The sequence below is a fragment of the Carex rostrata genome, chromosome 24 (genome assembly GCF_964058835.1).
Source record: "Carex rostrata chromosome 24, lpCarRost1.2, whole genome shotgun sequence".
NCBI classification, from domain to species: Eukaryota; Viridiplantae; Streptophyta; class Magnoliopsida; order Poales; family Cyperaceae; genus Carex; species Carex rostrata.
This window is the reverse complement of record NC_135941.1, coordinates 4,112,010-4,135,800: the sequence shown is the minus strand read 5'-3', so window position 1 is coordinate 4,135,800 and position 23,791 is coordinate 4,112,010. Positions and strand designations below refer to the sequence as shown.

The window sequence follows — 23,791 nt, the reverse complement described above, 5'->3', positions numbered from 1 at the left end:
GACCTATTATTTCGACTTGTTTCCATACAAAAATCTATGTTTTGAACCAACAAATGGTGCCTTTTACATTGAATATCCATAGAATGTGGTACTGCTATGTTTTGGTTCTTACTTTGCAGGAATCAGGCGAAAACGGGCAAAATCAGGGAAGTTACTGAAATCTGAGACATCCGATGCGACCCTCATCACATCCGATGCGACCCTCATCAGAGCCGATGCGACCCTCATCAGAGCCGATGCGACCCTCATCAGAGCCGATGCGACCCTCATCAGAGCCGATGCGACCCTCATCAGAGCCGATGCGACCCTCATCAGAGCCGATGCGACCCTCATCAGAGTCGATGCAGGTTGCATCAGACCTGATGCAGGTCGCATCGCGAGTTTCCAGAGCAGACAGCAAAGGCCCAGAATTGAAGCACTCGTTTTAAAAAGCCTATAAATAGGCCACCCCTGCTACCAGAGAGGGGGTTCCGAAATTTAAAGATTTAAAGCCTCAAGGAGAGAGAAAAGATCAAGAGAGAAGAGAGAGATTGGAGATCGCTTGGAGAAGAAGAGAAGATTGCAAGATCCTCTCCAATCCACCTTGGATCTTTGAGCTTCATCATGATCTGCCTATTCTCTCTCTCTTTTATGCTTTCTTTTGCTATGCTTGAGTAGATCTCTAGTTCTTAGGGTTAGGATGTAGTCTCTAAACCTTGTCTTTGAGTTGAATGATGTTTTGATCTAAGTTTGAACTTGTGTGATTGTTGTTTGAGTATTCATTGTTTGCTTGATTGTGATTTCTTGATTGATTCTTGATTGTCTACTGTTAGATGTCTATAGCATCTCTTCTAGTAATTTGGCCTTGATGTATCTTGTAATTGTGATTGAGCATTTGAGGTAGATCTAAGATCAATAGTAGCCGAGAGGTGAAATTTCTATTATCGAAAGGTTGTAGATACCTCTAGTTAACCAGACAATCAATTTAGGTTAGATACCAGTAGGCGAGAGCCACAGGTTGAAGCCTCGCACAAGAAATCAACTTAGATACGAACACATGTCAGCTCTGCTCGAGGGCCATGCGACCCGCATCAGAGATGATGCGAGTCGCATCATACGGGTCGCATCAGAGATGATGCGAGTCGCATGATAGGTCCAGAGAAGGCAAAGTTTGGGATGAAACCTGAAACCCTAGGAACGCCTTTTATCATTGTTCAAAACCAAAACCTTTAATTGCTTTCATTTACTGTTAATTGAATTGATACCCGAAATTAGGAAACATAAACAAACCAAACCCAACTTTTCACACTTCTAGTACCTAGCTTGGATAAGTGGTGATTTAGAATCGAATTAAACCGTCCCTGAGGATCGATACCTTAATATACTATACGGATAGGGTTGTGCACTTGCAACCCTAGACGAGAGTAGATTCAAGGTTTAAACTGGTACAACTTGTTGTACCTGAAACTTTGTAAGCACACTCTGAGAAGCGAACATAGACGATTCATTTTCAAAGCTCCGAATCGAATGATACATCAATATTGTTAAATGTCTATTATATAATATAAATTTAGTCCAGTATGCTGGCATGAATTTTTAATGCAAGAAAAAAAATAAACACTGCACATTTGAAGTGCAAATTCAAAATTTAAAACAAAAAAAGTGAATTATACACTGGATGAGAGATAACGGAAATTCCCTTATATTATGTTATTGAATGAATTTGAGTTTTGAATCAAATAACTTGTGAATTTTAAAACTTAAAACTATTCCATTGAATTAATTATTTTTATTTGTAAATCATAAATGAAAATCAAAATCATTACATAAAAATACAAGAGGTGCTGTGCTAAAGTAATTAGATGGAATCTTTAATCATTCAAATTTTGTAGGGTTGAAAGTCGAAAGATTAAAAATTTAAGAGATAAATATGCAAAAATTTACCATGTGATTCAAAAATTGAAGATATATATGATCATTAATACCTGATTGCTTCCTTCCATAGTAAGCATGCACTTAAATGTGAATAATAAAAAAACTAGTATCATACCCGTGCGTTGCAACGGGGACATATTATAAGAAATAAATATATCAATGAAAATAATAATTATCTAAAAATTAAAACACATGTTAATAGAAAATTTATATGATTATGTATTTTTAATTAACTTTAATTGTGATATCTGATAACAATTTGATGATGTGATAATTTTTTATTTTTAAGTACCAATGATATCAAATAATAACTCTATTTGAATCTAATATCAAATATCATACAACAATTCAATATCAACATATAATATGATATCAAAAACATAAATAAAAAGTGTTATCGTGTGTATGTATAGGATACACACACACACACACACACACACATATTATAAGAAAAATATATATTCACACACACGTTCCAATTTATATTCTTCATTGTTTCCAATTTAGAACACACACACACACACACATTGATATATTATATATCGGAAATATATTCTAAATTGCCCACACCAATATGTATAGAAACAAAGAAAGAGAAATAAGGAAATAAAAAAAATGATTTCCATTGTGATTCGTATAGAAATGAAGAAGGAAACAATAAATAAGAAAATGGAAGGTGGAGTCTTCTCAATTGAAGAGGATAAATATAGAAACAAAAAAAAAATAAGGTAACGGATAAATATATCGCTGAATTTCAGAATTTATTCAATTTTAATTGTAACATATCGTGTGACAGCATATGTGGTGGGTATGTTTTTAACTAAATTTAGACTTCTATACACAAAACAGATGCATTTAATCAAAAGAAGACAAAATATGTAATTGGAGAGCTGAAATCAAATCCGAAGTTTCATCTCTCAATCGTAGTCGTTGGCGGATCGGACACCCAATGTGCTTAATAATAGAACAGAGATAAAAGTGAGTTGTCATAATAAGCAATGACTATTATTGCGTCATCAAATTAATGCAAGGAACAATTCTCAATGATCGGCGCACCTATTATTTATATATAATATTAAAAAAATAAAAAGTGAAAATTTGTAGCATTAATTTTGTAAAATATTTAAAATTAGCAAGGCCGCAATTAATTCAAATAGTTCACTGGGTCCAACTCTAGAATTTTTTTTTAGAAACCATAAATAAAAAAATAAATTTTATCAAATCTTGTTTTGTTTTTTACAAAAATCATAAGAACTGAGATGCCATTTTGGTCCTCTTTTTTTGGGACCGAATTGCTATTTCGGTCCCCTTTTTTTTGGACCGAATTGCTATTTCGGTCCCAGCTGTTTTCATAGATTTCGAGAAAAAGATACGTTGAAAAATTGTGAAAATACCTGGGACCGAATTTACCATTTTGGTCAAAAAAAAAATTTCGAGACCGAAATAGCATTTCAGTTCTTATGATTTTTGTAAAAAAGAAAGTAATTACGTTGGTTTTATAAATATATATATTTTAATTATGATTTATAAAAAAAATTCCCAACTCTATAGGGTTGTACTTCAACTCAATAATTAATCTCATTGCTTGTTAGTTGTTAGAATTAATTATTGTTCATCGGACCGATGTAGGACCGCATCGTAGAATTTGTTATTTTCAATAGTTCCAAGGACAAATGCATAATTTTGCTGATATGAGTCTGACACAATTGGAAATGTTATGTGGATGAGCGGGCCGTATCAAGGGCCTACATTCAAATGAGAAGAATGTAAAACACATGGTAGAATAAACAAATTATAAAAAAAAAAGTAGGTAAGGACGGGTTTTCTTATTGAACGCTTTTGGGGGTGACAATGGCCCAGTAGTCAGCGACTTGTAGCACAAGAAAGTTTACCAGAGAGGATCCGGAATTTACCGAACAAAGCGCGCACTCTGTTTTCGGGGAAAGATATTGACAGAGAATCTTTTCTTCATCCAGCGCACGGATAACAGAGCTGTATATGACTCTTTCGCTGCATGGAGTAAAAGTTAGTCTGTAAATATATTTACCTGTGTTTTCTGGGTCGAGATTCGAGAAAAAATAAATAAAGACCCGCAACGACTCAACCCATTAAGAAATACAAAGGAATTTAAAGAAGTCTCCGTTTGTTTCTATTTTTATCTCGTGACAATTCTCAACTTAGTTTTCCATTTATTTCTCTCCGCCGAATTTTCTCTTATAAGAAGCGGAGAAGGATATAAATTGGGAGCCTTGCATAGATGGGGGCCGTTGGGATTGAGAGCTCTAGTCCGATCTGGTACGGGTCGGCCGGAGGTAGGTTTGAAATGGAAAATTGCGTTCAAAATCACGAGTTTCTGTCAAGAGAAAGATCGAAACCTATCTCATTGGGGAAAAGATTGAGGTACGATGATCAAATTGGTCTTGATCGCGTGAGAAAAGTCAGAAAACACACAAAAGGGGCATCCGAGATTAAAGAGAAGTCGACTCGTTCTAACAACGGAGGAGGTTTGCCTACGAAGAAGCAAAGTTCATGTTTCAGCGATGAATCTGCATCTTATTCGGTGAGTAAAGTGTTATCGTCATTTTAATAAGTGCTGAATGATTTTTACTTTTTTGTTCCGAAATTTACTTATTTTGATTTTCATTCTTCATTTCCGATATTCAGATTACATCTTTCTTTCGTTTAGTCATCCGATCACATCTATTTTCCCATTTGGGATAACTATTCATTGCTGTGCCCCATTGATAATTATTTAGTCATTCCAAACAGATTTCTTACTGTACGAGAATTTATCATTAATCTAGAAAGAACCGAATTGGTAATTTCAAGCTCTTGCAATTGTATTTGTGATATTGGGTTTAGGTCAATAAAGGTCTTATTGACTTGGGTCTGGTCAATTTGGGACTCTGATTACTCCGATTTCAGTTTTTTTTTTTATTCAGATAAGACCCTGGTTTCTTCAGATATTGTTGGGTTACCTTGGATTCTGTTCAGCGTCAATTTGGGTTACCTAGGCCCTTGGGTTTGTCTGTTTAGAAGTCAGGAATAGTTGTGTACTTCATTGGGCTCGATGTAGTTATCCTCTTTGTCACTAAATTCCAAAAAGGGCTTTGTTTTTTATTGGGCTGCTTTGTCTGGTCAGATTAGATTATAAAATTTTTGAGGTTATGAACTACTTGGGATCTTCTGGTTCTTCTGCATTTTGCATGAGTTACATCAGTGTTGAAGATTGATCCCAAATCATCATCAACCATTGATCTAAGATCCAAGTATTTAGATTAAATATCAAAAATAGAAAGAAATAAAACGGTAACATGTACCGTCGTTATCATAAATAGAAAAATAGTACAAACAGATATATTGAGCCTTTGTTATTATCAATAGAAGCTTTGTAATTATAAATAGGAATTTTGTAGTAAGAGAAAATAATCAATCAAATACATAATTTTTATCCCCTCAGACTCTTTGTTACTCTCTGTTAAAAACATCATAGTATCAGAAAATTCCGTACAAGTACCACCCAAACTAGCAAAGTTAGTCGGTACCAGCAAAAAATACCAGAAAAACACAAACAACAACAAGCATCAACAAGATGTTATTAGAAGGGAAGCTACCAATGGAAGCTACTAACTCTTCTAAAATCACCAATGTTTTGCTCAATGACAGAAATTATTTGTAATGGTCGAGATCAGCAAAACGAGTTCTTAGCAGCAAAGAGTTACTAGAATTCATCACAGGGGAGATAAAAAAACGCGAGCCAGCAAACAAAGATAAGGTAACCGACTCAGAAATGAAATAAATGTGACAGTGACAATCCAAGAATGACCGAGTCATGACTCGGCTCATTGGATCAATGGAACCCGCTGTCGCGGATTTGTTTATGGCAACCAAAACAGCCAAGGAACTGTGGGAAGCGGTTCAAACACATTTTGGCCAACAAAACAACTTCTCACATGTTTACCACTTGAAACAAGAGATAAAAAAAATACAGCAAGGAACAAAGAGCAACACCGAATATCTCAGTGTCCTTAAAAAGAAAAAAGACGAACTTCGGTATTACTGACCTCCAACTACAGATCCACAAACAATTAAAAAAAGAATTGGAGAGGATGACATTTTTTATTACCTTTCAGGGTTAAACCCTAGTTACGAAGCCGTAAGGTCACAACCGACCTCCCTTCATATGCCTCAATCACACAAATGATTCAACAAGAAGAAAGTGGTAGACTGGCCATGGGTGGTCCACAAGCCAGCAATGACAAGGGACACGAGACCCATGGCTTTGCCATGAAAAACCCGAGCTTCTTCGAAAACCCTAGTTTCCAAAAACCTCAAAACTGCCCAAATTTAACCGAGAGATGTATAAATTGCAAGAAGGAAGGCTACACCCAAGATTGGTGTTGGTTTGTCTACTCACATCTCAAACCAAAAGAATATAGGGCGGCGGAAAAGGGAGAAGCTAGAGGAGGCGACAAAGAAGAGGAGAGGCGGAAGTGGGTAAGAGAAGGCGAAAAAAAAGTGTTCTCTGTCTTGGGTCCGAATCAGGAGAGTGGGATCTAATTATTTGCTAACGGGTCTGACATCAGAATCAAATTGGAGAGGCGCTGGCAGGGCAATTGGCACTTCAGGTAGGTTTGAAGATCAAGTGGGTCAAGTTCTCCAGCAACTAAGTTTGTTGTTTGGTAAACAAAATGCTCAAACTTGTGAAACTCTCTAACTCAGAAAAAATCGTATTTGAACAAATTATTTTAGATAGCGGTACTACGAACCATATGTTTGAAAATAAACAACTTTTATCAAATCTAAATTTGACTGAAAATTATCAATATGTGGTTGTTGCGAATGGTACGAAAGCGTACATAAATGAGGTAGGAGAAATTAATATATATAATAGACAAATTAAAAATGTCCTATATTTAGATACATTTCCCATAAACCTAATTTCTATAAATAAGTTAAGACAAGAATCGAACTATAATGCAATTTTCTCGTTTAAAAATTGTCGTATTTCAGGACCGGAAAACCGGCGAGAAGATTGGTGAATGATTTCTTGAAAATGAACACTATCTTTTTCAATCAAAACAATTACCTTGTGCTTTCACAAAATCCATTAACTATGATTTATGGCATAAGAGACTTAGATATCCATCCGACAAGATTTTGAATAGTGTTCTAGATCTTAAAAATTCAAATTGTATTAGCTGTGTAACTATAAGTTGGCAAAACAAACAAAACTTCATTTTTTCCTTTCCACTAGCAAAGGTGAAGCTATGTTTGATTTGATCCACTCCGATGTATGGGGACTGACTCCAATTTTTTCGTATAATGGATTCAAATATTTTGTTATATTTATTGATGATTTTTCTAGAATCACTTGGTTATATTTATTTCAATCCAACAAGTTTTTAATTATTTTAAAGAATTTCTATGTTTTATAGAAAATCAATTCAATGCTAAACTTAAAATTTTTAGGTCAAATAATGTAATATAATTTATAAACAAAAATTTCTCAACATTATTCTAAGAAAAATGAAATATACATCAAACAACTTGCATAAATACTTCCAAACAAAACAGAGTATTGAAAAGAAAAAAAAATAGAAACTTATTAGAAATGATACATTCGTTATTATTTCAAAATAACGTTTCAAAAATTTATTGGTCGGTTGTCATAATTTGTGCCACACATCTAATTAATAGATTGCGAAGTTTAATTTAAAAAAAAATAAAAGTCCATTAGAAATTTTTTATCAAGAAAAAATTACTTATGATCATACAAAACTATTTGGATGTGCAAATTTTGTGCATATTAAAAAAAAAGATAAACTTAATTTTGTATCTCAATAAACAATTTTTTTAAGATACCCACATTACTTAAATGGTTATAAATGTCATGATCAAATTAATAAAAAATTGTTCGTCTCAAAAAATGTCATATTTTGGGAGGATGAACCCTTTCAAAGAAGGAGAGACAATTAACCAAATATGTACAAGTGACCAATTTAATGTAGTACCTTACATAGGTGCCTTAAACCTTGAATCAACTCATAATCGTAAAGTTGAATCAAATACTTATGAATTAGAAATTCATGAAGTCAACAATGATACAATTGAAAGTGAGATAGAAATGGAAGATGACCAAGTGGTTAGAAAGTCATATAGGGTACCACAACCATTCACTAGATTTAGAGATTATGTAACCTACACAGTACAATATCCAATGGAGAAATTTGTCTCATATGACAAAATTTCACCCGAATACCATGCATTTTTCACTTGTATTTAAAATGAATTAGAGCAAAAAAATTACCAAGAGGCCATTGAAAATCCAATTTGGTGCAAAGCCATGAAGGAATAACTAGATGCCTTAAAAAAATTGAAAAATTGTTTTATTACCAAAAAACAAAAACCCGTTAGTTGTAAATGGGTATATAAAACCAAGTATAAAAGTGATGGTACCATAGAACGATATAAGGCAAGACTAGTAGCACAATGATTTATCCAAACATATGATATTGACTATAATGAGACCTTTGCATCGGTCGCAAAAATAAATACCGTTAGAATTCTATTTTCTATTGCGGTAAATAATGGTTGGGACCTTATCAAATAGATGTTAAAAATCTTTCCTTCAAGGAACACTTGAAGATGAGTTGTATATGACATTACCATCCGGTCATAAATTAGAAACCGACTCTAACATGGTTTGCAGGCTAAATTAATCAATCTATGAGTTGAAGCAATCACCACGGGCATGGTATGACAAACTTAGCTCTTATTTATTCTTGTGGTTTTAAAATTAGTAGTGCCGACCATTCCTTGTTTACAAACCATAATAAAATTAAAACCACTCTAATCTTGGTATATGTGGATGACATCATAATCACCGAAAATGACTCAGAAGAAATTAAATAACTCAAAAATACAATTAAAAGTAAAATTCGACATTAAAGATTTATGATACTTAAAGTATTTTTTAGAAATAGAAGTAGCTTACTAGAAAAGGTCTATTTATCTCACAAAGAAAAATACACCATTGAGTTATTAAAAGAGACTGGTAAGTTAGGATGTAAACCAATCTCAACACCAATAGACAACAAATGTAAATTAAATATTGAGAATGGCGAACCATTAAAAGACATAAACTAATTTCAAAGACTTGTAGAAAAATTAATTTACCTTATTGTTACACTACCCGATATCTTTTTTTTCTGTAAGACAAATTAATAAATTTATGTACTCACCTAGGACTCCATACTTAGAAGCCGTGAATAGAATTTTAAGATATTTAAAGGTATATGGATGAAAAACAACAACTCTAACAACATATGTAGCTATTCTGATGCAGACTGGACTGGAAGTTTTGATAGAAAATCTATTATCGGTTTTTGCACGTTTGTAAGCGAAAATTTAGTCACATGGGCAAGCAAAAAACAAAATATCGTGGCAAGATCAAGCACGGAAGCGGAGTATCGACCTATGGCATCAACTGTGAGTGAACTAGTATGGTTCAAGTAATTACTCAAAGATATGGGTATCATGTATGATCAACCCATGAAAATGTATTGCGATAACAACTCGACACGACACACTGCGTCGAATCCCGTATTTCATGAGCGAACTAAACACATAGAAGTCGATTGCCATTTCATTAGAGAAAAGGTGCAAGCGAAAGAAATTGAGACACCCTTTGTTCGAAGTGAAGATTAGCCGATATCTTCACTAAAGGACTAGGTTCAAAACTATTCGAGAACATCACAAGCTAGCTAGGATTATTCGACATTTACAATCCTAGCTTGAGGGAGAGTGTTGAAAATTGATCTCAGAATCATCATCATCGATCATTGATCTAAGATCCAAGTGTTTAGATTAAATACCAAAAATAGAAAGAAATAAAACGGTAACGTGTATCGTCATTACCATAAATAGAAAAATAGTACAAACAACTATATTGAGCATTTGTAATTATAAATAGGTGTTTTATAGTGAGAAAATAATCAATCAAATACACAATGTTTAGAGTGAGTCTATGGTACTATGCATATTACGATTTGTTACCGTGCTACGACTCTATATTCGAGTTTTCAAATCCTAACGGTCGATCCGAACCGTTCATCTTGTTCTCCATATTAATATGTGTTTGGAGACCAAATTTTACATTTTTTGAAATTTTTTTACTATTTTTTTAGATTTATTGAAAATCACTGTTTTTGGATGGTTCAAAATTTTCAGATCAAGTGATTTTCTAAATATCTAAAAAAATAGTAAATTTTTTTCAAAAAATATAAAATTTGGTCTCCAAACATATATTAATATGGAGAAGAAGATGAACGGTTCGGATCGACCGCTAGGATTTGAAAACTCGAATATAGAGCCGTAGCACGGTAACAACCCGTGATATGCATAGTACCATAGACTCACTCCAATTTTTATCCCCTCAGACTCTTTGTTACTCTATGTTAAAAACATCAGTCAGACAATTTTTTTAGGAGATGAGCGTAATTAAGGAAATACACAGGTTGATAGGTTGTGTTAGGAGGGACTTTGATCCTTTTCTTTCTCCTCTTGTAGTACTTGTGATTCTTTTTTAGTAGTTCGGTGGACTCTTTGTCTTTGCGCTGTTTGCTAGAAACGATGCTTGACATTTTGGTCTCAACTATTCAATTTCCTTAAAGAAATGAAGCCCATTATAGCAGTATCTATTGCAACAATAGAGTTAGAAATTAAAGTTCACATCATTTTCAGTTTCAGGAAACTTGGTGGCCGCTCTCAGTGACAATACTTAACAAATTTACCCAAATCTAGCTGTTACTAACTGGGTAAAGTATGGTCTGATTTGGTAATTTTTTGGTTGTTCAGTGATTTTTTTGTACCAGCAGTCCCTTCAATTCACTTGTGGGATAGCACTATAATTATTTTGGCATTGCAGTTTGGATTCAGATGATGTGGTCACATGTCTCCTGGGTCAACTAACTAATTTGGCTTTTTATTTTTCTACAGAGTTCTATTTGTAAGGATAATGAGTTTGACCAAGTTGACTACGCTAGATGCATGTTGCACCATTTGGTACCTCATCTGAGAAATATCTGTCAGGAAGAATATGATGAGAAGGTTATTGAAGCTCGCAATAAAGGTACCTTCACATATTAATTTAGCAAGGTTATCTCTCATTTCTTTTTGCAATAAAATCAGTCCCTTCTTTTCATGTTTATCCCTTTCCATGCGTATAGAGGTACTTCTGCATAAGGTAGACATAGAAAAAGCAGAGTGCAACGGAGAGAGAATTTACTGGTACTATTCGATATCAATTACTTCCCAGTTATTTCCACATGTTTGGTTCAAAATTGTACATTATAACTAATGTTTGCTCTCTTTTTTTCCTTGTAATCAGTGACAACTGCAGCACCTCAATTTTTGACTTCCACAGAAGCTGCAAAAATTGTGACTATGAGCTCTGCCTCACCTGTTGTCGGGAACTAAGAGATGGAAATCTTAAAGGCAATTGTGCTGAAACTTCTTACCACTACCCATATAGAGGTGATGAATATGCACATGGCGAGACCTGGGACTCATTAAAAGAGATGGAGCATGAAGCCACCTCATGTGCCTCTGACTACAAGGCCCCACTTGCCCACTGGTGTGCAGACTCGAAAAATCATGTCATCTCCTGTCCTCCTACAGAGCTTGGTGGGTGCGGCCTAGGTCTTCTTGAATTGAAATCCTTAGTATCATACCAATGGTTGATTAATATAAGGAACAATGCAAAAAAACTAGTTGAAGATTGGCCATATGTGTATGAAGAGTATTGTTGCAACTGTGGGACGGGTGACATGTCAAGAAAGGCATCTGAAAGGGAACACTCCGATGACAATTACATATACTGTCCAAGTGCTGATAATGCTGAGTTGAGGCATTTTAGAGATCACTGGTCAAAAGGAGAACCAGTGGTAGTGAGAAATCTGCTTGGGTTTTCAGGATTGAGCTGGAAGCCCGATGATATGTGGGCTGCTGTTAATAGTGTCAGAACTGATTCTGAGTTAGCGCAAATCCGGGCTGTTGATTGTCTCTCCTGTTGCCAGGTGGGTGTTTTAAATTTCTTCTGTATTTCTTTACTGGTAATTTTGTCTCTTAGTAAGAGTAGATTTTCATTTTGACCCTCAGTGATGATATATCTGTTATAATATAACAAGCGAAATTTTATTATACAGTAAGTACATGATAATCGGCTTACCATATGTATTTAGCCATGAATACATTTTATATTGAATCCCAATGCAAGTCTTATATATTCTTGTCTGTAGAACCTAATGAGAATATTCGAATTTGGTTTCTGATATTTGAAGCTTATTTCTATGAGTTATGTTATGACAGGTTGACATGGAGCCTGAGGTCTTCTTTGAGGGATACAAGTACGGCCGATTGCACCCTAATTTATGGCCAGCCATGCTCAAGTTAAAAGACTGGCCCACTTACAACAATTTTGAAGACGTCCTACCATCGCATTGCTCTGAGTATATACGCTCTTTACCGTTCCAACTGTACACTAACCCTAAATCTGGCCCGTTAAATCTTGCCACCTTTCTCCCTGATGATGCACCGAAACCAGATCTGGGACCGAAATCTTACATTGCTTATGGGTTTAGGGAAGAGCTTGGCCGGGGTGACTCTGTGACGAAGCTCCACTGTGATGTTGCTGATGCCGTAAGTTTTTGTTTGTTTTATTTATTCTCTTACTTTTTGAAATTTTTAGACCTTCTGGCTTAGGGTTGGTTAAATGTGTGTACTGACATTGAAATGTGTGCAACCCGTATGAAATATGGAAGCATCACATATAGCCCAGCAGGACATGAAAATTGTAATCTGAGATGCTCAAACTATCCTTTCTTCCACTTTTATCATCCCTGCATAAAAGGAGGAATACAGCGGTACTTCTATATCATAAGAATAACAGATGAGGCAGGGTGCACTGTTTAGATGATATATTCATGATTTAGAGCGGGTATACCGTATATTTTTCTGAGATGATATTTTCATGATTTAAACTGGATATTTTTCTGTTTGAAGGGAAGAAATTATAGTTGATGCATTGTTAGGGGGAATTAAATAATTTCAAAAGAATTTGGTTATTTATTTTCTTAACTGGTCTGATTTTCTAATGATTAGTCTGTCAAAATGATTTTTTTTTTTATTTCTTTAAATGGTACTGATTTTCTTTACCAGGTAAACATTCTGATGCATATCTCAGCGGTGGAGATATCCTTTGAGCAAGAATCAGCAATTAAGCACTTGAAGAGAAAGCACAGAGAGCAAGATAAGATGGAATTCTCCGAAAATCAAGGGCATACTACTAGAGCAGAATGGGGTGAGAAAACTAAGAAGGGTGAAACAGGAATAATACATGAGGTGAATGATCGAGCTGAAACAGCTGGGGCATTGTGGGACATATTTCGAAGGGATGACGTGCCTCTTCTAAAAGCATACCTTGAGAAATACTTCTGTGAATTTCGGCATATTCACTGTAATCGCGTGAATGAGGTATGATATGCACTTGTGACCCAGGATTTATGCACTGAGCTGTATCTGTATGTCGAATGGTTGACCTGACCTGGCCGGACAGATAACTCCATTGGTTTAGTAGCATCTATGGACCAGTGTTACTGCAAGCCGACCCACTTCTGCATATGACAACCCCTTGGTTACCTGATGGTACAATTTATTAGTTTCATAACCAACATATAAGCAAGAAAAAAAATCTGATAGTAAAGTACCTCTTGAGTTGTATAACTGCAAATACACCTTCATTTATTGTATGATTTTTGACTCAGTGATTCTTCTGTTTTTGTAGGTTTTAAATCCAGTTCATGATGAGACGTTCTATTTGACAGCTGAACATAAGAGACGGCTCAAGAAGGAATTTGGTTTGTTATGCAAACATTCTTCAGTAAAATCTTAAGATGATAATAAATTTTTAAGAATGATAATATTGAATATCCTTGTACTTGCAGGGATTGAGCCATGGTCTTTGGTGCAACATGTCGGAGAGGCCATATTTATACCTGCTGGCTGCCCCCATCAAGTCCGTAACGTGAAGGTGCGTTTAGAAACCTTTTTGTTAGCTATACAATATTTAAAAGACAAAAGTATACAAACAGGTTTTGAATTTGTCATTTTTTTTTCCAAAAGCTGCATGTTTACAATAACTAGAAGTTCTTTGTTCCTGCTTGCTTGTTGCAATATTTTTCAGTTACAATTCCATTTATGAACTTGGAGGTACATTTATGACCCATATATTAGGTACAATTTTGACTGGAAACCAGCCAATTGGAAAACCTGATATCAGATCAGCATTTATTATAGTTTCTAATGCAGAGTACGATTTGCAGAGCTGTACAAAAATAGCAATGGATTTTGTCTCGCCAGAGAGCATTGGCCAGTGCATTAACCTAACCAATGAGTTCAGACAATTGCCTAAGAACCACCGTGCCAAAGAAGACAAGTTGGAGGTAAACACTTGCCTGAAATAACCAGCTTTATAGGAAAAGTTTTATTACATGCCCCTGCAAAATATTAACCCATCACGAGTAATTTTTTAAAACCTAGGAATTCCATATGGTTATGCCTCTTTTAGAAGCTGGAAATGTGCAATTATATCCCTCTCGTGAGTCCTTTTGAAATGTGAAAATCACCCTACACAATTTTATATAAAGATAGTGTGAGAGAGAGGGGTTTGTTTGGGCATCTTTTCAAACTTGAAATAATAATAAGAGAAAAATGTGAAATAATAATAAGAGAAAAATGATGCACAGGGTAGACATGGATACAAAGGATAAGTGTTTTTAAAAGATGATGCAAAGTACTTTTTTTTTAATTGCAGAGTATATGTGATATTGTGCCATTTACAAGGAGCATGTTTGAAATTGGTTTTGCCTTCTATTTTTGTAACAAGTGTTTCAATCTGCAGTAGGGTTAATATTAGATCTTTGAAAATCTTAACTGTGCAGATTAAAAAAATGATAGTCTATGCGGCACAACAAGCAGTCTCAATTTTGCAAAAGGCCGTATGATTTATGTTCTTGATAAGAAGTGTGCCTTGCATGATGTCGATGATAAACAAAAGGAGGCCATGCTAACATACCACAGAAAGTAATTATTTGAGTATTTTGATGATCGGTTGGTTCCGGTTTATCTTTTTACCTTTTAAACTTGTCGCTTCTTATTATATTGTAAATAGAAAAGATAAATGCTTTTGTGGTTCAAGTGCCTGTTGTGTGGTCTTCAGCTAAAGTTAATCTTTATTTGGTTCAAATGCTTGTTGTGTAGTCATTAGAATGTGATTGAAAGTTAGCTCATGCCAATCCCAAATACGTTGTACCAGTACTTTATTTGACTCAGTTAGGCCATCCCGATTGCCAACTATTGTCCAACTTGACACATCACTCTAAACCCCTCTTGGCACCTCTTTGTACATTGGTACCAATGGTACCTGTATTTTTCCTGATATTGGTACCCCAGTTGTGTTTGAAGTTCTGATTTATATGCACAAAGAGAATTAAAGGTGCAATATGCTAAATTACTATGAATTGGTAATTATCCCTTGTCAGAGGGATTTGAATGTAAAATTGGAATTATCCGCGATGTGTATGCACATAAAGAAATATTACATGTTGGTTAAAAGGAACTATTGAATGTTGGTTCCAGTACAAGGTCATACGTGTACCAGTAGAGGTCAAATATATATATTTGTTGAGTACTCTGTTTTGAGTGAGGCTATGGTACTATGCATAGCACATATTGGCCTACGATTTGGACTCAAATTTTTTGTTTGAAAATTCTAATGATCGATCTAAACCATTCAACACAGTCTCAATATGAAGTTGTAAACTAAATTATACATTTTTTTAAGAATATTTTCACTATTTTTTTAGATGGGTAGAGAATCACTTGATTTGAAAATTCAAGACGATCCAAAAACGGTAATTTTCAACAAAAAAAAATAAAAAAAATCAACTATTCATAAGGTATTGACCTTCTTAGAAACATAATCTCTAGAAAATAAATAAACAAGATTAGCTATGTGGCACTTAATCCAGCCAATAGCCAATATAATCATTCTAAATGTGCTCTGTTTAGATTGTTAGAAAATCAAGTCTCCCCTTTATTTGAGGTTATTTTATCAATAAAAGAGATCAGAATACTGCTCAGCAAGGCACCAATTCCTAAAAGGTCTAAAATGCATTGATAAGAATGCTAATGCTAGCTTCTTTTAGCACATCAAATTATAAATTCTTCATAATACAATAACTACATGAAGTCACGAATTACAATTTTCCAAACACTCAGAGAATTATATTTACCATTTCAAAATGGCTTGGAATCAAATTAGCTTCAACCCATCAACCAACTCTACGAGCATCCTTGTTTTTGTACACATATGCTCGTGCAAAGAAATAATATACAATAAATGCCACAGCACTTGCACCAGCCAGAAGCCAATAAAAATAATCAAGATGTCCCCGATTTAGATTATCGGCGAACCAACTATCTCCGTTTTTAGTGGTAATTTCATCAATTAGCGACACTATAAAGCTACTAATATAACTCCCTACACCAAAAATACACAAGTAGAGTGAAAGACCTAAACTTCTCAACTGGTCCGGTACTTGGTCATAGAAGAATTCTTGCAATCCAACCAAGGTGAACACATCAGCCGTACCGATCAAGAGATATTGCGGTATGATCCACCATAGGCTCATCGGAATTGGCACATCAGGTTTATCCACCAAACCATACTCTCTTGCAACTTTTAGCCTCTTCATTTCTACCAATGCTGCTGTGACCATTGATAAGAGAGAAATTACCATTCCTATGCCAATCCTTTGAAGCATGGTAATTCCTGAGGGTGATTTTGTTATTTTTCTTGCCATTGGTATGATAATTTTGTCATATATTGGTATCAGTGTTACCACGGGTATATTTATGAAACTTGAGAGAGCAGCTGGGGGTACCTGCAATGTGGATCCAATCCGTCTGTCTAATGTGGCAGCTTGTTTTACGAAAAAAGTTGACCATTGTGCAAAAACTAAAGCATATACTAGGCATATGGCCCCAATTGGGAATAATTTAAGTATTTCCTTTGCCTCTTTTGCATAATCTGAACCCAAGATCTCATCTTCATTTACTTGCCTACAATAATTAATAGAAGAACATAAAATGAGTTGCAAGTTAACAACACAATTCTGTCAATTTTTTTTTTTGTCTTGTTTCAAAAAGCTTATACTTGTCCAGGAACAATGTAACATAATTAAATAGATAACATGAAACAAACAGACAAATATATCTTACCTAATATCATCTTTTTGACGGCCTCTAACCAATGCCACAATCGATTTGCCAACTTTAGCAAAGGGGTTTTCTTTCTGTATCGGATAGAACCGGTATGTTTTTGTACCGGCTAAGAAAATAATAAGAGCAACAAACATGATCAAACATGGTATTCCGAAACCAAGACCCCAACCTACATTATCTTGCACATAATTCAGAATTCCAACTGTGAAAATATTGCAACCACACACGCCGAAGTACCACCAGTTAAAGAAAGAGCTTCTTTCAGCCTGTTCATCAGGGAAGTTTTGGTCAAATTGATCAGCCCCGAAAGCTTGCACACATGGCTTGTGGCCGCTTTGTGCAACACCAATTAGATATAGAGAGATGTAGAAGAATATTAATTGGAAAACTGGGACCGAACAGGATGTGGGGTCCATGATGCCACTGCAATCAGGTGGCCAAAGAAACGGTAAAGTTGAAGATAATGTGAGCATAAGCAAGGCCTGCAATGAATGTGTAAATGACAAAAGTTAGTCTATTTCATACCTTTGAAAAAAAAGATATATTTCCATGCAAGAAATTTTGTATGCATTTTTGAAACAGTGTTCATCATCGTCTTTTGAAGTTTTGTTGTCTATTCTTGTTTTTCAAGTAAATGACAAAAGTATCCCTGTTTTTAAAAGTTTAACAAAAGGCGCACATGCAGTTCACAGAATGCTTCTAATCAGATGTGAATATGTGCATCCAGATATTACTTGTGATAGCGTGCATTTAGAAAATAGACAAAACAGTTATCAAACATATGACATATTGTTCATTCATTTAGAAAACAAGGATAGACAAAATTTCCTTATATATACCCTATCTGTATCCATTTTCTTGAAAGACGTCAAAATGTGTCTCCTTTGTCATTATTATCGTTCTATTGAAGAGGTAGAAAAAAGAAATATCCATCTTTTATTCTTTATTTTTCAAGAATTGTTGTTCAGAGGGCATGGAAGATTTTTTTCATGATTCCTAGGTTTGTATGTTATATTTCTCATAGTAAAAATGCAAGGTGTAGATATGAAATTTTTTCTTAGACCGACCATCCAATCGGAAAGATCTCATGGTTGCACACCAACTAATGTTGTAAAGTAATGTAATGATAGAAAAATTCAACAAAAAGAGAACATGGCAAAAAGGGTTGGTGCAAACCACGAGATAGAGGCATGAGGCGACGAGAATGGTACGGTACCGGCCGAGACAGGAATCTGCAATGAATGCGCCAAGAAGAGACAGCAGGGTAGCAGCTCCGTTCCATGCGTTTATTGAGGCAGCCGCAGCAACTGTTGACTGGTGAAGTGGTCCCGTCAAGTAAGTTATTAGGTTTGATGTCACGCCATAGAATGCGAACCTCTCTGTAACCTCCACCCCTGCAATGTGTTTTGTGTGAAGAGACATAATCACTATTCACTAGATAGAGTGAGGCTATGGTAATATGCATACTACGGATTGTCCTGTGTTATGGATCCATATCTTTATTTTCGAAGTTCAAACAATCATTATGAATAGTTAAACGTGATTTTCTTATGAAAATGTATTCCAAAACCAAATTTTATATTTTTTTAGAATATTTTTATTATTTTTTCAGATACGGAGAAATCACTACTTTTGATGGTTCAACTTTTAGATTAAGTGATTTTCTACATGTTTTTTAAATAGTAAAAAAAAAATCTAAAAAGATGTAAGATTTGGTCTCCAAGCACACTCTAGTCTAATATGAATCAGGGGTGATTAATGAGCGAGCATGAGCGAGTTAGGGTATGCTCATGCTCGCTCATTAAGTAAATGAGCGAGTTTAAATGAGCGGATAAATGAGCGAGCTTTTAATGAGCGAGTTATGAGCAGCTCACGAGTTATGACTTATCACTCATAACAAAATTATATAGTGTGCCCAAGCATAACAAAATTTGTTAAAAGTCATCATAACAAAATCCAACAAATTGTCATAATTCATTTAAATGAGTGAGTTGTTATGACTATTACTTGTTTTGGGATTTAGGCGGAGGTTTTGGTTCTGCTGATTTACAAAAAAAAATGAATATGAAACTATGAATATTAGTATATTACACACGATTAAATGTTACATTGTGCTCACTATATTACACAAGATCAAATATGAAACTATGCTTACTATTTATCAATCTTAATGATGCAAGGTTGATGTTACACAGAATTACATAGGATTAAATGTGGCAAGGATTAGATGTGGCAAATGCTTAATGAGCGAGTTATGAGCGAGTTGGATCATGCTCATGCTCGCTCATTAAGTAAATGAGCGAGTTTGAATGAGCGGATAAATGAGCGAGTTTAGACGAGCTTTTAATGAGCGAGTTATGAGCGGCTCACGAGTTATGAGCGATTTACTCACCCCTAAATATGATACTTATTTTTTGTAAAAATGCAGGTGCTAAAATCTAGGTGGTCAATATGCAGGGCCTGCAAGTAGAAAATTTTATATTTATAGAAATCATTATTAAATAATAAAGAGAAATAGAAAGAATACCTGAATTTTTCAATGTAATAGATGGATCCGATAATATTTACGGATCCAAACTTTGGAACCAAATTTTTTTTTTTTTGGGATCCAAAGTGTTTTTTTTATCTCAGAAGAAGTTCCAACATTCTTTCTGTTTTAGAGAATATTTCAGCTGTTTTTTCTGTTTCAAAAAATTCCCAGCTACTATCTCAGAAAAAAAATTCAGCACTCTTCTGTTTATAAAAAGCTAAGCCACGTTTTCAAGAAGAAAAAAACACTTTGCATCAGAAAAACAATTTCCGGCTGAATCCCAAACATTTTTTTTATAGCATAAAAAATGAAGACACTCTTTCTATTTTATTTATTATTTAATAATATTTCTATAAAACAAAGTTCCCCCTGAAAGCTGAAGTATAGTCTCACACTTGTTTACTATGCAAGTCTGGCCCAATACTACTGTACTGGAATAAATACATCGTATTTTAATTTTAGTGATGGTACAGCAGGAACATGTGGGTACCTAACCTGAAGACTAAGATATGAAGATTTATTTGTTAATTAGGCTCAAACATTAATTAACTAAGCGTCAATCGCAGGTTCTATCTCTTCTAAAAGTACATCTCGAAATTGAGACCCACGTGGCATAGACTCAGAATAAACAAATAAATAAATAGTGATATAATTTACAAATGATGAAGACAGCCGAGCGCCACCGACCGGAGGTGGAGCGGGAGACCGGACGGCCCTGATAATCCACCACTCCTGGTATTGGGTCGGATCCGGGAAGGAGGGGAACCGAATCCATCTTCCTCTCACTCCAACAGCACTATTCAGCTTATATGTAGTCTGGGATTTTTGAGGCCTTTGCGTTTTTGGATACAAGACAACGGGACATGGAACAAATAATAGAAATAATTTTGGTTGGTGGAGGTGTCTTGGAATTGGGGGAAGGCTAATCATCGTCCAGAACTATTCCCCTGTGGGTTCTCCACCCTATCAAAATATGCCACGTAACGTAAAGTAAATAATAGGATTGTGGCTCCGTTTGAATAATCAGTATTAGAAAGGGAAATAATGTGCAAATCACCTACTCCAGTTCTAAATCGAGCAGTATTATGAAAATGTTTAAGCATAAGGTATCATGCTTCTAGAGTGCGTATCCACTGAGATATCTCAACTTTTGCGTGACCCACGTGTCCGGTGCCTATTCGGGGGGCGATGTAGGGTGTCACTATTATGTGTGCTTTGAGATTAGTGCAGAACGTGTTTAAACGGTTGGGATTTTCCATAAAGTCACGCAAAGTTTGAGATATCTCAGATGATACGAATTCATGCTTCTATTGGACAAAAAAGTAAGATCTACAAGGACATTTTGTTAAGAATTTGAAAATGATGATATTTTGTTCTATGTTTTGAAAAAGAAGGATATTATGTAAAATTTTCCAATATGTGATATATATAAAATTCGAAAAAGAATGTAATGGTACCAGCATGCATAGGGGTTGGTACATATTTGGTAAAAAAAAATATGTATTTTTTTGTAGCACGGTTAAGTAAGTTTATACTGTTACTGTTCAGTTTTTGTTACTTTGAGAGTTCCAATTAATAAAGAAAAATATGCAATTTGATGGAATGATTGATGACTTAGTAGTTAGTACCAAATGAATATCATTTTGTGTTAATATGGAAGAAATTATTATATCATTACTAATTATCCGTTCAAGGACACAAGTGTCATTTTATTTCAATTGAAATCATTTTTTCTGTATTATGTATACTTTTCAATCAAAAACATGAGAAGAATTCAATTATTTTTCATTTTTATTATGATCAACAAAATTCAATTAGAATTGATCTCTATTAAACTCTATTAAATTGAAATCAATTGAATTCCATCAAGTGATGTGTTCCGAACTTCCGATCCCTCTAAAAAACAAGAAAAAATTGTGGATCCCGCGTGATCAAGCCAAGCCAAGGAGGAACCCCGTACATTGCAACACTTCTTTTCAGAATTTTCTACCGCTCTTTCAAGATCACAACGTATAAAAAGAAGTTTTAAAAGTTTATCCGTACAATATTACAATATGATTATCTTCGGGGTGAAAAAGGAGCGGACAGTAGTGAAACTATATCCATATTTTTTTTAATTTTTTTTAGATACATATACAAATCGGATCAAATCGGATCTGATCAGAAATTTGTTAAAAAATATATAAATATTATTAAAAAAAATATTAAAATTCATAATATTTATCTAATTATAATAGTGAATAACATAATTTGTTCATAATATATATTATACTATATGATATAATACCTACTATTCAGATACGAATAACTGAAATGTAAAACCATATTTGTATTTATATCCACACGGATATTCGGATATCAAATATCTACATCTAATTTTGAATACAAATTATATATTGCCAAGGTTCTCAATAGCGCGCTATAGCATTTTCAGACCATAAAAGCTATGGCGTTATCGGTGCTATAACGCACTATTATGTGCTATAGTGGCGCTATATGGACATATCACTATTTTTTTAATTATTCCGCTATGATGCTATAAACGATATTTAAACCTTTGGATATTATCCATACTGTTTTCACTCCTATACTTCTTTGCAAGGTTCTAAAAAAAAGCTATTGCGAATAGCGTAGCTATAGTGAAAACTATCATACATAGCGTTTTTTATTTAAAAAAATATATTTTATATTTCTACTAATTATCAACATTATCTAAAGTCTCATAGAGTAATAAGTAAGACAAAATTGATTAAGGAATTAAAATATTCATATTGAACTAGTACAAAGTCCAAATTGCTATTAAAAATATATGTAATAATATCATAAACTATATTTCTTTTTCCATTCAAAATAACTTAATCATCACAGCATAAACTATATTTTTTTTCTATTAAAAAAACATATGGATCATGGAATAAACTATCTATTTTTTATATTTAAAAATAAAATCAATCTGGACCTTAAAAAAATTGATTTTTAAAATTAATTTTCAGTTTGGACTTTTATATAAAACCTATGTAGCATAGCGTGCACTATAGCGTGTAGCGCAGATAGCGGACTGCTATTACCGTTATAGCGGGTGTAACTGAAATAATGCACTTTTATTTCATAGTGTAGTATTTAAGGTCTGAAAATGCTATAGCGTCACTATTGTGTCGTTTTAGCGATATAAATAAATTCCTCATAATCATTAATGAAAGTAAATGAACTTTTTGACAAATAAGTAGCAATCAATCACATCGATTTTGTGATAATCATTACAATTTAGGATTTTCTGTGGCCACTTATAAATAACTTTTAGTAATTTGGTATTCACTTGTCACATAATATCTCACGTGAAAAGGTGAATGGTGGGATTTAATATGTTCGACATTAAAAAGGCCTGGCCAACATTTAAAGGTAGCATAAATCAAGCACATTTATTATGGTATTGTCAAATATCATCTTTATAAATCACATATCACTTTATATAAAATTACATTATCTATACAATAAACCACTACTTGGTTATTTGTCAGATAAACAAACAGTATGACATTTCATTAAATAGTCATCAGCTCATTCTAGGGCTGCTAATGGATCGAGCTGGCTCGCAAATCAATGAGTTGAGCGGGTCAATATTTCATAACGAATCGGACTCGAAAATGAAAAAATTTTGAACTCGATTTTGGAAAAAAAAAAAGAAGCTTGGCTCGGCTCATGTAAACAATTGGCTCGACTCTCAGCTCACGAATCGACTCATATTTTTACTTATTTTTGTAGGTTCATATTTTTGTGTCCGAACTGTTAACTATTTTTACTTATTTTCTTATGTTTCGCAACAGAAAGATTAATTAAAAAGTTAAAAAATGATCCAGCAATAAATTATTTGGGTAGATCGAATGGCACAAAAGGCGTGCTGTGTTGCCTATTGTGGCTCATTAGCTGATCAGACGACTCATCCCGTTTGTCAGATGTGGCTATTGTTCTTCATGAGGACAGCAAATTTTGTGCTTAGATCTT

General features: G+C 34.3%; 2 protein-coding genes across 4 annotated transcripts; one reads left to right on the top strand and one right to left on the bottom strand.

The window, feature by feature from the left end:
* The first annotated feature begins 4,039 nt into the window (after window positions 1-4,039).
* LOC144575584 (lysine-specific demethylase JMJ26-like) lies at window positions 4,040-15,330 on the top strand. 3 transcript variants are annotated; one of them, XM_078325780.1, is made up of 12 exons: window positions 4,081-4,474; window positions 10,660-10,753; window positions 10,915-11,047; window positions 11,145-11,205; window positions 11,306-11,993; window positions 12,286-12,615; window positions 13,135-13,449; window positions 13,760-13,832; window positions 13,920-14,005; window positions 14,298-14,417; window positions 14,916-15,084; window positions 15,194-15,330. In XM_078325780.1, the coding sequence occupies exons 3-11, from the start codon at window positions 10,966-10,968 to the stop codon at window positions 14,976-14,978; spliced, it is 1,818 nt and encodes a 605-aa protein (XP_078181906.1). In that variant the 5' UTR covers window positions 4,081-4,474; window positions 10,660-10,753; window positions 10,915-10,965; the 3' UTR covers window positions 14,979-15,084; window positions 15,194-15,330. The 3 variants fall into 3 exon arrangements, with proteins under 3 accessions (XP_078181903.1, XP_078181906.1, XP_078181905.1); XM_078325777.1 differs by lacking the exon at window positions 10,660-10,753 and having other exon boundaries at window positions 4,040-4,474; XM_078325779.1 differs by having other exon boundaries at window positions 4,341-4,474; window positions 10,660-11,047.
* Window positions 15,331-16,145: 815 nt separating this feature from the next.
* LOC144575625 (protein NRT1/ PTR FAMILY 5.10-like) lies at window positions 16,146-20,805 on the bottom strand. Its single transcript, XM_078325831.1, has 4 exons — window positions 20,447-20,805; window positions 18,436-18,653; window positions 17,257-17,741; window positions 16,146-17,097 (listed from the first exon to the last, which is right to left on the bottom strand). The coding sequence occupies exons 1-4, from the start codon at window positions 20,562-20,564 to the stop codon at window positions 16,308-16,310; spliced, it is 1,611 nt and encodes a 536-aa protein (XP_078181957.1). The 5' UTR covers window positions 20,565-20,805; the 3' UTR covers window positions 16,146-16,307.
* Between the last annotated feature and the right edge of the window lie 2,986 nt (window positions 20,806-23,791).